Source organism: Bos taurus, chromosome 5 (genome assembly GCF_002263795.3).
Source record: "Bos taurus isolate L1 Dominette 01449 registration number 42190680 breed Hereford chromosome 5, ARS-UCD2.0, whole genome shotgun sequence".
In the NCBI taxonomy this organism is placed as follows: domain Eukaryota; kingdom Metazoa; phylum Chordata; class Mammalia; order Artiodactyla; family Bovidae; genus Bos; species Bos taurus.
In genome coordinates this window covers 110,694,244-110,707,794 of record NC_037332.1, presented here as the reverse complement: position 1 = coordinate 110,707,794, position 13,551 = coordinate 110,694,244, and the positions used below count along the sequence as shown (strand labels likewise).

The following is a 13,551-nucleotide window of genomic DNA, read 5'->3' as shown; positions in this document are numbered from 1 at the left end:
AGGTTCCAAACAAAAAACTATAGAAGGAAATCCATCAAACCTTAACAATGATTGTCCTGGGTGGTGGGGCCGTGGGTGGTGATTTTTCTTCCTTATTTTGACTTTTCTGCATTTTTCAGGTTTTCATAAATGAACATGTATTGTTGCTTCATTAAAAATGAAAAAGAATGTGAATTGGAAGTGGGAGTTGATGCAGTTTAAAGTCTACCCAGGTCTCTGAGAGGGAAGGTCACAGTCTCCTCCGGGGAATCAGAGAAGGTTCTGGGCTTGGGGTTGGCAATCCAAGTTCAGAACCAGGAGTGTGTGTGTGTGTGTGTGTGTGTGTGTGTGTGATGCTAGGCAAATCGTTCCATCCCTTTGGGCTTCAGCGATGTCCCCTGTCAAATGGGGCCCGGTCCCTCACTTTACAGTAGCAAGAACAGGACAAGAACATGGCTTTCTCATGCCTTCTGAAACTCCAACTGAACGAACCCAAAGGTACCCTTATTAGCAGTTCCTGGGAAGGCCAGTTCTGCTTCCAGTCACCTTGGGAAGATGTCAGCATCTTTGTTTGGAGTCCTTGGGAGTATTTTTGGCCCCCCAAGGTACAGATGTTCCTGACTCATTTTGGAAAGTCGACCGGGGGTAATTTCCAGAAATGCATCACTGTGTGGAGGAGGAACAGGGCCAGGGACTTAGAGTCCTGGGTTCTTGTCCCAGTTCTTCCTCCACTGCTGTGCGACCTTGGGCACTCAGCCTTCCTGGCCTCAGCTTCCCCCTGCCACAGGCTCTGGACACAGCAGTCACTAAGACCCCTAAACTCTGTTCACCCGAGGCCCTCTCACCAGCCCTTAGGGGCAGGGATGCAGGACTCTGAGAGGCAGCCCCTTAGTGGCTGGGATCCCCAGAACCTCCCGTGTGTGGCCTGTGACCTCATTTCTGGCCCACCATTCCCCGGGAGAGTGTGGGGGTAGGTGGGTGGGTGGTTTGGGGGGATATATCCCAGAGAGTGTCTTGAAGCTCAGTCCATGGGGTGGGATTACCCTCAGTTTCCCTCAGTGCCCACTGTCACATTTGACCCCTCAGAGGGTCCAGCAAGGGGAGGAAGGGCAGAGGCTGCTTTAGGGCTGGCGGTGGGTGTACAAGAAAGAACACCTGTGTACGCACAGCCGAAATATACAAGTGGTGTGCACCAGTTCTCAGCCAGCGGTGACAGTCACCCCGTCCTTGATACCACAAGGAACCCCAGAGCCTTAGTCCTGGATACTCCCAAGCCTCCTGCTCTGACACACAAGAGATGTGCAACAGACCTGTCAGCCCTCAGCCACAGATCAAGGACATCGGCCCTGATTACTGTCTAATTAACCTGATGGTTAATGCGTGTCCAGTGCTTCCCATAGGAGCCACCACTGTGAATCTTCAGACCCGTTCCGTGAGATAGGCCCTGAAGCTCTTCAGCATCTATAGATGGGGGACTGGAGAATCAGAGGGGTTAAGAAACTCCCCCGTGATCACAGCTGGCATGGGCACAGGGCCAGGATTTGACCCAGGCCACCTGGCTTGAGTTCACACTCGTGATCATAATGTTTCGAGACCACTTAGCCTCTTCCAGCTGCGGCTTTGGCAAATGCGAAGCTCAGCACAGGTCAGTGGCTTCCCAAGGTCACACAGTACATGTGTGCAAAGCCCAGACCGGCTCCAGACGTCTGGCTTTGGGGGATGGGGTCTTTACACTTGAACTCGAGGGGATGTGTCTGTCATAGTCATCTTTGACTTCCGTGGCCAGCACGATGCTCAGCAAACAGGCCAGTGGCTAATGTGCCAAGTGGACCCGGATAACTTCCCTGTTTGTTCATTCATTTATCCGTCTGTCCACTGAGATCCTTCTTGATGCCAGGCCTATGCCTGGCCCTAAGGTATAGAGATGAGCAAGACCTCTCTTCTGCTCATAACCCAGGGACCTCCAGGAGGCGGTAACAGCTGAGATGTGAGGAGGGAAGAAAGGGTGTTCTGGGCCCAAGGAATGGCTGATGCTTTTGGGGAACCCCCAAGTTGTCTGGGAGGGTTGCTGAAAGGGAAGGAGAGCAGGCTACCAGGGTCCGACCCTACTGGGAGGGGGCGGTCAGTGGGTGGGGGAGGGGTGAGAAGGCAGTCAGTCGGTCAGCCGCTCCGACCTCCGCCATCCTCTCTGGAAGTCCAAGAGGGAGTGAGGAGGGAAGATGCAGTTTCGTAAAGGATGCGGTTCCTGCCTTCCCGGGTCATAACTAGAAGGGGAAGTGGCGGCTGGGCGGGGGCTGGGCTGCAGCTGAGGTCACAAGGCAGGAGGGGTGGTGGCGGAGCAGCACCCTAGCTCGGGCCTGGGGGGCTGGTGGGCAGTTCTGCAAGCGCTCCTCCGTCAGAGGCAGGAAGGGGAGAGGGAAGTGGACCCAGCACCGGGGCTCCTCTGACGGCATCTCCTGCTGCTGCTTCCTCACTTCCCACTGGCCTTGTTGCTGTTTCTCCAACGCATCCCACTCCTTCCTACCTCAGGGCCTTTGCACCCGCTGTCCTTTCTGCCTGAAATGACTCTGTTCTCTCATTCATTCGCCTCTTAAATATCACCTGCTTGACCCCTCTGCGCTGCCCTGCCCCCTCCCAACCTCCTTCCCCATTGCAGCACCACTTTCAGTTCAGCTCAGTCAGTTCAGTCGCTCAGCCATGTCCGACTCTGCGACCCTATGAATCGCAGCACGCCAGGCCTCCCTGCCATTTAATCAGCTTGTGCTTACTAATTTATTGTTCTTCCTCTCAGGACGTAAGCTCTGTAAGGACAGGATCTTGGTCTGTTATGTTCATCCCTGAATTCCCAGCTCCAAGCACAGTGCCTGGCACACAGTGGGCCCTCGACAACATAGCACTGGGCATTCACTATATGCCAGGCACCATCCCGTGGGCAGTTACTCATTTAATTCTGAACATGCCATGGGCAGTGGGCCAATCCTGGATTGGTGGGGCCTGAAGCTGAATCATTCTTGAGATCTGTAAGGAAAATGTGATTAAGAACATGAAATAGATGATATCCCTTACATGCAGAATCTTAAAAAAAAAAAAAAAAAAAAGGTACAAATGAACTTCTTTGCAAAACAGACTCACAGACTTAGGGAACGAATTTGTGGTTACCAGCCGGGGAAGGGTGGGTCGGGGGAGGGAGAGTTAGGGAGTTTGGGATTGCCATGTTCGCACTGCTGTATTTAAAATGGATGTAGGGGTGGGAGGGAGGTCCAAGAGGGAGGGGTTGTATGTATACATAGAGCTGATTCACTCCACCGTACAGCAGAAACTAACAGAACATTGTAAAGCAATTATATGCTAATAAAAATAAGTTAATTTATTAAAAAAACTAAAGTGGATAACCAACAAGGACCTACTGCTTAGTAGAGGGAGCTCTGCTCAATATTATTTAACAAGCTAAATGGGAAAAGACTTTGAAGAAGAATAGATACATATACAGGTACAACTGAATTACTTTGCTGTTCAGCTGAAACTAACACAACATAGTTAATCAACTTTGCTGCTGCTGCTGCTAAGTCGCTTCAGTCGTGTCCAACTCTGTGCGACCCCATAGACGGCAGCCCACCAGGCTCCCCTGTCCCTGGGATTCTCCAGGCAAGAACACTGGAGTGGGTTGCCATTTCCTTCTCCAATGCATGAAAGTGAGAAGTGAAAGTGAAGTCGCTCAGTCGTGTCCGACTCTGCGACCTTATGGACTGCAGCCCACCAGGCTCCTCCGTCCATGGGATTTTCCAGGCAAGAGTACTGGAGTGGGGTGCTATCGCCTTCTCCATAATCAACTCTACTCCAATATAAAATTTAAAAAGTTTTTTAAAAAAGAACAGGAAATAGGAATGTTGCCTTGGATGGGGCCATGCAGCTGAGGGGTGCTGGGGCTTAAAGCTCATTTGTCACAGGGCAAATGTGCTGCCTCTGGGGTGGAAGATTATTCCTATGTTACACGCAAGGACACTGAGGCATGGAGATGAAGTAACTCGCCCCTAGGCTTGCGAGGGGAAGCCCTGGGATTTGAACTCAGGAAGTTTGGATTTGAAGACTCCAGAAGGTTTTGATGCTTTAAAGCTTTTACATTTGTTGACCACATAAATGACTGGCTAGCCTTCAACAAATGATTTACCTTCTCAGGCCTCAGCCTCCTCATTTGGACCATGAGGATGTACCCCGGATGGGCAGAAGGGCAGCTCAATGCCTCTTCTTTTATCTTCTGAACTATCAGGGGTTTTGGTTGAGTGGAAGGATTCTGGAGTCATTCATTCACTCATCCATTCTTTCGTTCATTCAATAGACATCAAAACTCTCCATGCCAGGCCCTGAACTAGGCAGTGAGGACAAAGCAGTGAAAAAAAAGTTGATCTTAGGCTTCCCTGGTGGTCCAGTGGCTAAGAATCTGACTACCAGTGCAGCGGATACAGGCTCAGTCCCTGGTCTGGGAAGATTTCACAAGCTATGGATCAACTAAGCCCATGCGCCACAACTACTGAGCTGGAATGCCCTAGAACCCATGCATCACAAGAGAGAAGCCACCGTAATGAGAAGCTTGCACACTGCAAGGAAGGGTAGTCTCCACTCGCCGCAACTAGAGAAAGCCGGAGCCCAGCAATGAAGACCCAGTGCAGCCAAAAATTAAAAAAAAAAAAAAAAAAAATAGAAGAAAACAACAACAACAAAACAAAGTTGCTCTTGGCGGGGAGCTCCTGTGACAATGAAGGCACACGTGAAAAATGGAGACGTAAGTTATCACTTCCCTGGTGGCTCAGATGGTAAAGCATCTGCCTGCAATATGGGAGACCCAGGTTTGATCCCTGGGTTGGGAAGATCTCTTGGAGAAGGAAATGGCAACCCACTCCAGTATTCCTGCCTGGAGAATCCCAGGGACGGAGGAGCCTGGTAGGCTACAGTCCATGGGGTTGCAAGGAGTTGGACACGACTGAGCGACTTCACTTCACATCATTAGGAGGTAGAAATTCAATGGAGAAAAGTGAAGCAGGGAGAGGATGGGGAGTTTTGGGGGCACATGGTGGTCAGGGGGGCCTCATTGAGTAGGTGGCATTGGGGGTAAGAGCCGAAGGGGTAAGGGAGTGAGCTAGGCAGACCTCAGGAGGAAAAGCAATCCTAGGCAGAAGGAATCACACGGGCAGTGGCTCTGGGGAAGGGCTGAACTTGATGAGTTTGGAGAAACAGCTGAAGTGGAGTAAAGGAGGGGAAAGTTGGGAGGGTTGAGGTCAGAGAGGTCGTGGAGGCAGGTCATGTAGAGCCTGTGGGTTGCTGTCAAGACTTGAGGGAGATGGGAGCCACGGGAGGGCTCTGAGCAGGTGTCTTGGCTCCATGGGTTCACTCTGGCTGCTGTGCAGACCACAGACTGCAGGGTCCAGGGCAGAAGCAGGGAGACCAGTCAGGAGGCTGCTGAGTGGTCCATGCAAGAGGCGATGGGGGGCCCAGATTAGGGTGGTGTGGGTGGAGCAGTGAGAAGCAGCTGGATTTTAGAGTATTTTGAATCATGAGTCCCACAAGATTTACAATGGGTTGTGTTTATTTTTTTTTAATTGAAGGATAATTGCTTTACAAAATTGGTTCCATTTCTGCCATCCATCAACATGAGGGCTGTGTTTTAATTAGCCACATAACCAACCAACCCCACACTTTAAGCGGCTTAAAACAACAAGAATCATCTTACTGTTTTTCATAGTTTCTATGGGTCATGAATTTGGAATGGGCTTGGCTAGATGGTCTGGCTTGGGGTCCCTCATGCAGCTGCAACCAGTGGCTGCAGTCGGCTGGCTGGGCATCTCTCTCCTCCTCCTGTTCTCTCTGGGCTCTTCTACTTGGTCTATGTGGGCTGGTTGGGCTTCCTCCCAGCATGGTGGTGGCTCAGTGCTCCAGAGGTGAGTGTCCTAGGAGAACCAAGTGGAAGCTACATCGCATTTTCTGACCTCGCTCAGAAACCACAGAGCTTTGCGTCTGCAAATTCCAAGGCTCTCTAGATTGGAGGAGGGGGAACACAGAAGGATGTGTCTCTCCATGGGGGGAAGGTCGAGGTTGGCTGTAAGGAGAGCATGTCACAAATTGAAGAAACTGTATTTGCATGCTCTCACTGTAAAAGACCAAATCGCTCAGCCTCTTCACGCCTCCGCATCCTCATATGTTAGAGGGAGCATTGGATACCAGCTACATCCTAAGGTTGGGATTCCTTCCACACGCACCACGCCTCTCACAGGGCTGGGCCCAGGAACCAAGACCTACCCTCCCTCCTTCTCGCCAAACATGTTGGCTCCACTCTGTGCAGCCTGGAGAGAAGAACCTCTCCGCGGAAAAGATGCAAACAGCAAGGCTTGGAGTGACTGTGCCTCTCCGCGGCTGTTAACTCAGTGCCTTCTGCTTGGGCTGCCCTCCTCCTTGTGTGTGCACAGGTGTGCTTACGTGCACACCCACGGACTCAGGTGCCTCTGAGCGTCTTTCTCTCTCCAGGCAAGCCAGCAACACCCCCTGAACTCCTGCTTCATGAGGGTCCCCTCGCCCTCTGGTCAGCTGCTCCAGCAGGAAGCCTTGACTCTGCTGCTATAGCCGAATGCTCACCTGGCCCTGAGGGTTCCTCTCAAGCCCTCCACCTTTCTTCCACCCTTCACCTCCATCCTGCCGGGCCCCTCCACCCTCCTCAGCCCTCCTTACCAGGACCCACGCAACAGCCGGTGTCAGCTCCTCCAAGGCAGGCGTGATCACATCACACACCTTATGCGGCATCCTGGAAAGTTCAACATTATCATACTAGAAGGCAAGCCAGTGCTTGCCTGGGGCCAGGGGTGAACGTCACTAAGGAGGGGCTGAAGGAACCTTTAGGATGAGGAATTAATCTCGGTCCTGATGGAGGTGGTGCTTACACCACTGTATACATTTGAGTTTGACAACTGGCGACTTCCACTGTGTGTGCATGACATCTCAGTAGAGCTGACAACAAAACCATCCATCCACGTGCTTGTTGAGCACCTACTGTGTGTCTGGCACTGCTCTAGGCACTGAGGCAACAGACAAAACAGACCAAATCTCGGTCTTCCCTGGTGGCTCAACGGGTCAGGAATCCGCTTGCAGTGCAGGAGGTGTGAGTTCAGTCCTTGGGTGGGGAAGATCCCCTGGAGGAGGAGATGGCAACCCACTCCAGTATTCTTGCCTGAAAAGTCCCATGGACAGAGGAGCCTGGGGGGCTACAGTCCAAAATGTAGCAAAGAGTCGGACACGGCTGAGCGCGCGCACACTCACGAGTGCAGGCAGAAGGCAGACACAGCAACTACGGGGGCTACACCAGGCAGAACTGCTATGGCGACTGTCAAAGCAGCCTCAGGGGTAGGACAGACAGCCCGCGTTGAGGACGGCAGTGACCTGTGTCCCTCTCCAGCACCCTCTCCCAGACGTCGCCCTTTGAGGCTGCTCCCCAGTGGCCAGGGGCGGGGCTAGACTGTGGGAGTGGGGTCCCAGTAGGAGGAGATGCCAGCAGGAAGATACACACGTGTCCCTCTCAGCTCTGCCACACATGTGGTTAGAGCTGATGTGAATCAAGCACGTCCTCTCTCAATTTTTATCTCAATCTTCCCAAGAACTCTTTAAGACATGTACTGTCTTGATTCCATTTTAGATGGGGACTAAGCGGGTAGTTGCCCCACCTAAAGTCTGAGCCTGATCACGGAGAGCAGGGATCTGCAGCCAGGCTGTCTGGCTTGGCGTCTGCGGCTTTTCACCCAGACCAGTGGGCCCTGGGAACAACTGTTCTCAGTCTCTCCTGCCCATCCAGAGGCCCTGCGACCCATGCATCTGCAGCACCTCAGAGCTCACAATCGTCTCCCCGCCTGAGATGGGAGGAGGGTCGGTTAATTATCCCCGTTTTGCAGAAGAGGAAACCAAGGGAGAAACGTGGTTTTGGGTCTCTCTCAAGGTCACCTGGGGGTTGATGGTGTGACCAGACCTCGCGTCCCTGACTTCTGATCTGTTGGCCTTGCCCTGCCCTCTAGGAGTGTTGCTGCCAGTCACTCCCAGTTCATGTCCTCCTGCTGAACAAACTTGGGAATTTTCTGGAGAGCTAGGAGCAGAGCGAGGGGTGAGGGGTCAGTGATGGATCAAAGGCATGGGGCGGGCAGGGGAGCCTTTCCGAGGACGCAGAGAGGGCTCTGGGGTGGGACAGGGATCGGAGCCAGTCCCCCGTGAGGAGCCAGATGTCCTGGGTTCCACAGGGAACCCAAGAATAGCAGCTGTGCCTCATCTAGGTCTGTCTGGTGGGGGTGGCTCATCCCAGCCTGGGTGGGGAACAGGGACTGTGAAGGACTCTGGAATCCGGACCCCCGAGGGAGAGCAGGGTCAAGGCCAGGGGCGAGAGGAACCCGAGCAGTCCCTGTGCCCCTGTCTGTGCGAGGGCCGTGTCCTCTTGGCACCTGTCTGGGGGTGAGGAGTGCTGGCCCAGGAAGTGTGGCTTCCAGCCCATCCTTGCTCTCTGTCCTCTGCAGGAGGCCGTGCCCGGCCAGGCATTGTTTGCGGGTATAAAAATAAAGGCCTCTTGGCCTGGGCCCTGCTGGCAGAGGGAAGGAGGGGGCAGCCCTGGCCCAGGCCTGAAGGGCATCTGGCTGGAAAAGGAGCCTCACCCAGCTCCACCACCAGCAAAGCAAAGCTGGGCATGTGGGGGGTCCCCAGAGAATCTCCAGCCCCTTGGCTTCTCTTGCCACAAGAGGCACAGGAGCGTGTGCGGGTGTCTGGGTGCTGGCTGCCCTCTCCTCACTCCAGTCACTCAAGTCTGTCTCTGACCTTCACCAGAGGCTTCCAACAACCTGAGCCCACTGGGGTATACCAGATTCCCCAAGACTCTCTTTCCCCTACCCGCTGGTAACAGTGACAGCCATAGCTCGGTAACCTGGTGGGGGAAGGCACCGCTATGGTTTATTACCATTGGATAAGTAAGGCAATCGAGGCTCAGAGAGTTTAGTAACTTGGAAAAGGCCACACAGCTGGTCAGTGGAGGAGCCAGGGCTCAACTGAGTTCAGTCTGACTCCTGAGCCAGGACCCTAACCAGGGACCGCACTGCCCCTTGCCGCTCCCGAGCTCCACCTCTCCTGGTCTCTGGTCCCGTCACAGCAGAGAAGCTTCCTAGTTCCCCACAGTGGCCAGGGAAAGCGGGGATAGGGCAGCTGATCAGGAGCGGGGAGCTGGGGGGGGGATCCAACAGACAAGGAGCGCTGGAGGGTGCCAGGCACTGGAAGTGGGGTGAAATAAAAGTCACTCAGTCGCGTCTGACTCTTTGCAACCCCATGGACTGTACAGAATTCTCCAGGCCAGAATACTGAAGTGCGTAGCCTTTCCCTTCTCCAGGGAATCTTCCCCACCCAGGGATGGAACCCAGGTCTCCCGCTTTGCAGGCAGATTCTTTACCAGCTGAGCCACAAGGGAAGTCCAGGAGTTGGGTGGTGGGTTCCTTATTACATTCTCACACGAAGTCCTTGTGCAGGGGGAATCATGTCTATTTTGCAGATGAGGAAACCAAGGCCCAGAAAGTCTACCGCTGTCAAGATAAGATTTGAACCCAGATCAGTTTCTGTCCAAAGTGCTGTTCCTCGATCCTGGTCTAATAGGAATCTCACAGAGCATGGTCTCCCCTCACCCCCAGCTGGGATTCAGGGTAAAGCTAGGGGATGTGGGCTTGGAGGGAAGAGTGGGATGCGGGCGCCGTTCCTAGGGAACCAGCTTCCTTGCTCCTGGAGGGATGGTGAGTAGAGAGTCAGAGGGTCAGCAGTTCACAGAAGCTAGGGGTTGGAGGGCAGCTCCAATGTGAGATGTCCCCTACCTGGGAAGCGGCAGGCAGGGCCCAGCCCTCCCCTGGCTCCCGGCAGACAGCTCCCCATTCCAGACAAGATCCGGTGATCCCCCATCCGCCCCCGTGGCCCCCACCGAGGTTGGCACGCTGTTGCTGGCACCGGAAAGTGACATTCCAGAGGCCCCCCACAACTCCCTGCCAACCCCAGATTCTTGGCAGAGCAGGAGAGCGGGGGCTTCTGGAAGGGGAGAGGGTTGTGGTGGGAGGGGCCTGGCCATCCCCCAGGGACCGTACATCTCCAGTTGGCTCACCTCTACCCCAACTGGATCCTGGGTACGGCCCACGGCTCAGCCTACAGACTGGGAGAGCCAGGTTGAGGGCAGCATCTCAGACAAGATGCTCTCTTTAGGTGTCAAAGTCCCTCTTACTAACTCCTATAAAAGGTTTTCCAGGCAGAGCACCAACATGCTGTGTGACCTTGGGCAAGGCAGATACCCTCTCTGGGCCTCAGAGACCCACGAAGACTGAAGCAGGTGAATCTCGAAGATGTCCTCTAGCAAATGGTTTTTATTATGCCGAGATGCTACAGCTCCAACATCCTCTCTGGTCTCTCTGCCCTCCCCCTCTACACAGCAACCATAATTCTCTTAAATCTTCGAGTCAGGCACGTGACTCCCTCGCTCATCACCCGGGGGGAGGGGACCACCTCTCGCACGGGAATGTCACCCCGCTTCTTCCTCACATAGCCCCTGCCGCCTCCTGATCCCACCCCTCCCCACCCCACCCCTCCTGGGATGGTCTCCTGGCCTCCTGACAGCCCCAGCCTGACAACCTGACCAGTTTCTTCCCTCCAGGCCATCTGCCACCCTTGCCTCTCCTCTGGCCTGGGGGGCTTGGCCCCACCCAGATCTTCAAATAGTTCGTTCTGATCATCCAAGACTCAGTTCAAATGTCACCTCTCCATTTCTCTGAACTAGGGCCCTCCGGTCACGTTTCATGAGCCCATCTCTTTGATTTCTTTTCCGTCATAACATGTGTCATGACAGAAAGGATCTTGGTCATTTATTGTTTACTCCGTTGATTCTTGTTCTTCCTCTGATCTGTTTACTCCAGGAGGGCAGGGTTACCTCCTCTTCCACACTGGGCCCAGCACAGAGCACACATTCAACATACCTTTTTTTTTTTGGCCATGCCCCACAGCATGGTGGATCTTAGTTCCCGGACCAGGGATTGAACACGTGCCCCCTCATTGCAATCTCAGAGTCTTAACCACTGGACCACCAGGGAAGCCCCATCAATACATCTTTTTTGAATGGATGATGATGAAACTCTGTGTTTCTTCCAATATGTCCAGGCCTCTGGGTTGTCAATGGGAGCTTCTTCCCTGGGTGCTCACTGCTCTCTCCCTCCGTGGTGGACTTCCCCAGCTCAGGCTGGTGGTAAATTCCTGGGGACTCAGCCCTAGGCAAAGCAGCCTGAGGGGGAAGGAGGGAGGGAGGAAGAGAAGGAGGGTGGAGGAAGAGAAGGAGGAAGGAAGGACTTATGATCCCTGGTCTCAAGGCATCTCATTCCGCAACAGCAAGAGCACAGCGCTGGACCTGGAAACCCCCTCGGTCTAGCTGCTGGGGCAAGCGGTTCCGGGGTGACCTCATTGCCTTGAAAGGAGGGCAGCAGGGGCAGGAAGCAGAGGACGCATCAGATGGGCTAAATTTAGAGCGTTTGATTCAGCCCAGGCAGGACAATATTCCTGGAGTCCCCATTGTTTGTGACGGGCCAGAGGGCAGGCGGTCCACTGAATGGCTGGGTCTGAGCCATGCCAAGCTGTCTGGGCCTGCAGGGGTGGGGGGCGGTGGTGGGGTGGCCCCCGGCCTGCTGGAGGAGAAGCCAGGCCAAGAGTCAGCAGGGCAGAGCTGGGGTGAGGGGTGGCGGTGGTGGGGGTGCTAGGGGTGCTACCCTTGGGATTAAGGCCAAAGGTAAGAAGGAGGGGGCCTCACAGATGAGAAGAGGAGGCTCTGGGTGGCCCTGATCATAGCCGTTCAGCTGTGTGATGCTCTTCACAGCCAAGACACCATCGGTCCTCCCCACAGCTCTGCCATTTTCTAGTCAGGGGTGGGGCTCAGATCTAAGGCATGAGTTGCTGACCACCACGCAGACGGCTCAGGTCCTGACTCCCATCCTGGATCCACAGCAATCAGCTGTGCCCCAGCCCGCACCCTCCCACCAGGACAAGTACTGTGTGCCTTCGCTCCAGCGTGGCCCTCTCCCCAGCAGGCCAGGCAGCCACAGGGCTCCGCCTGCGCGCAGGCTCCAGAACCTGTTGCCATGGCAACATGGGGTCCAGGCCTGCCCTGCTCTGGAGAGGAGCCTGAAGCTGAGGACTTCCTTGGGTGAGCAGGTGTGTGTTGGGGCGGGGGGTGGCCACGGCTAGGGCTGCCTTCTGACCCTCATCTGCCAGAACCCGGGACTGAGCCAGCAGCCTGGCCAGGCTGCCCCGGACTGGTCACACTGGCTAAGCCGGGATCCTTGAGGGTGTCCTGTTTCTGCACCCACGCCTCATGTCCACCCCGAGGTCAGGCAGCCAGAGGAGGAGGACGGGGACTGTCCTTGGTTCAGAGCCACCCTGGTGGGGGAAGGTTCAGTAGGCCAAGTGCCCAGGAGCCTTGGGCTCCTGTCTAAGCCCCCATCGCCCACCCTGCACATCCCCTGGAGGCCCAGGAAACTCCTTGGGCCACCTGCCTTGGAGATGGGGGAAGGGGGACCAGAAGTTCCAGCAGACCTGCTCTTCCAGCTGACTGGGACAGGAGAAGGGAGAGGACCCCAGGCTTCAATGCTCAGAATGGCCCCTGGCCTCCGTCCTCTTCCCAGCTCAGGGAGGACCCCGGGAATGAAGTCCACCCAGCCCACCCTGCCCCACGTTCCAAATGGGTGAGCTGAGGGTCTGAGCTAGGAGGAGGCTTGTCTGAGACCATGCAGGGGAGAGCAGCTTCCCCCATCCTCCTGAGCTCTGCCCACTGCGGGTCTCCAGGCACCAGCTCTCTGCCGGCAGCCCAATGCCCTGCCCGGAGTGGCGGCCCAAGGCTGTTCACTGCTTCTCTTGATTTCACATCATGACTCATGTTATCATGTTCTCAGGAGCTGAGTAACCACCTGAGTTATTTATACCCTGGCTAAGCAGGCTTCCTTCCCTCCTCCCAGAACCCAGGCTGGGAGGACGAGTGGGGGTGGGGAGGAATCTGGGAGGGGGACGTGGACTGGGAAAAGGCAGCTGAGGTCCCCCTCCCCCAACCATATCCCCTCCCTTAGGGTACCACCCCCATAGAGCGCCCAAAAATAGCGGTGCCTGTCCCAGCACAACAGGATGGGCCTGGATCTATGGCATCGATTTATAGGTATTATGATGGTTTGGGGAGGGGGGAATTCCTTTCCCGAGCGAGTCACCCGTCTGGAAAAATAAAGAAGGAAAAAGCTGAAATTTTTTCCTTCCATCAAAACAGGAAGGAGCTGGGAGAGGTGGGGGATGGATGGAGAGATGAAGGGTGGAGGCCGAGATGCACCCTCCACCCTGTGGTGGTCTTCTGGGAGGGGAGATCCCGGCCGGGCACCTGCACACAGGGCCCCAGGGGCGCTAGGAATGGCGCCGCGTCTCCCCTGTGTGGGCCATCCCTGCTGCCCCAGGCATTTTTGTCCTCTCTGACCCCCGGGCCCATGTGCCTTCATGGACATAGCACACAGATGC

At 55.0% G+C, this 13,551-nt stretch overlaps 2 protein-coding genes across 6 annotated transcripts in view; one reads left to right on the top strand and one right to left on the bottom strand.

Moving 5' to 3' along the window:
• The window catches only part of LOC101906018 (uncharacterized), a 59,052-nt gene that overhangs the window by 34,340 nt on the left and 11,161 nt on the right, over positions 1 to 13,551 (bottom strand). Inside the window, exons 2-3 of one of the 3 annotated variants that reach the window (XM_015471391.3) lie at positions 6,697 to 6,769; positions 5,543 to 6,070 (exon numbers count right to left, since the gene is read on the bottom strand). The exons of 1 other annotated variant lie outside the window; for it this stretch is intronic. In XM_015471391.3, the coding sequence (XP_015326877.1) occupies positions 6,008 to 6,070; positions 6,697 to 6,769 (136 nt within the window). In that variant the 3' untranslated portion in view covers positions 5,543 to 6,007. Of the gene's footprint in view, positions 1 to 5,542; positions 6,071 to 6,696; positions 6,770 to 13,551 lie in introns of those variants that run through there. One more of the 3 variants, XM_015471390.3, reaches the window with a different exon arrangement.
• PDGFB (platelet derived growth factor subunit B) overlaps positions 12,131 to 13,551 on the top strand; it is a 30,156-nt gene continuing 28,735 nt past the window's right edge. Inside the window, exon 1 of one of the 3 annotated variants that reach the window (XM_059886638.1) lies at positions 12,131 to 12,210. The gene's annotated coding sequence lies outside the window, so the exon portion shown is untranslated. The remainder of the gene's footprint in view (positions 12,211 to 13,551) is intronic. The other 2 variants (XM_005207338.5, XM_059886639.1) reach the window with 2 other exon arrangements.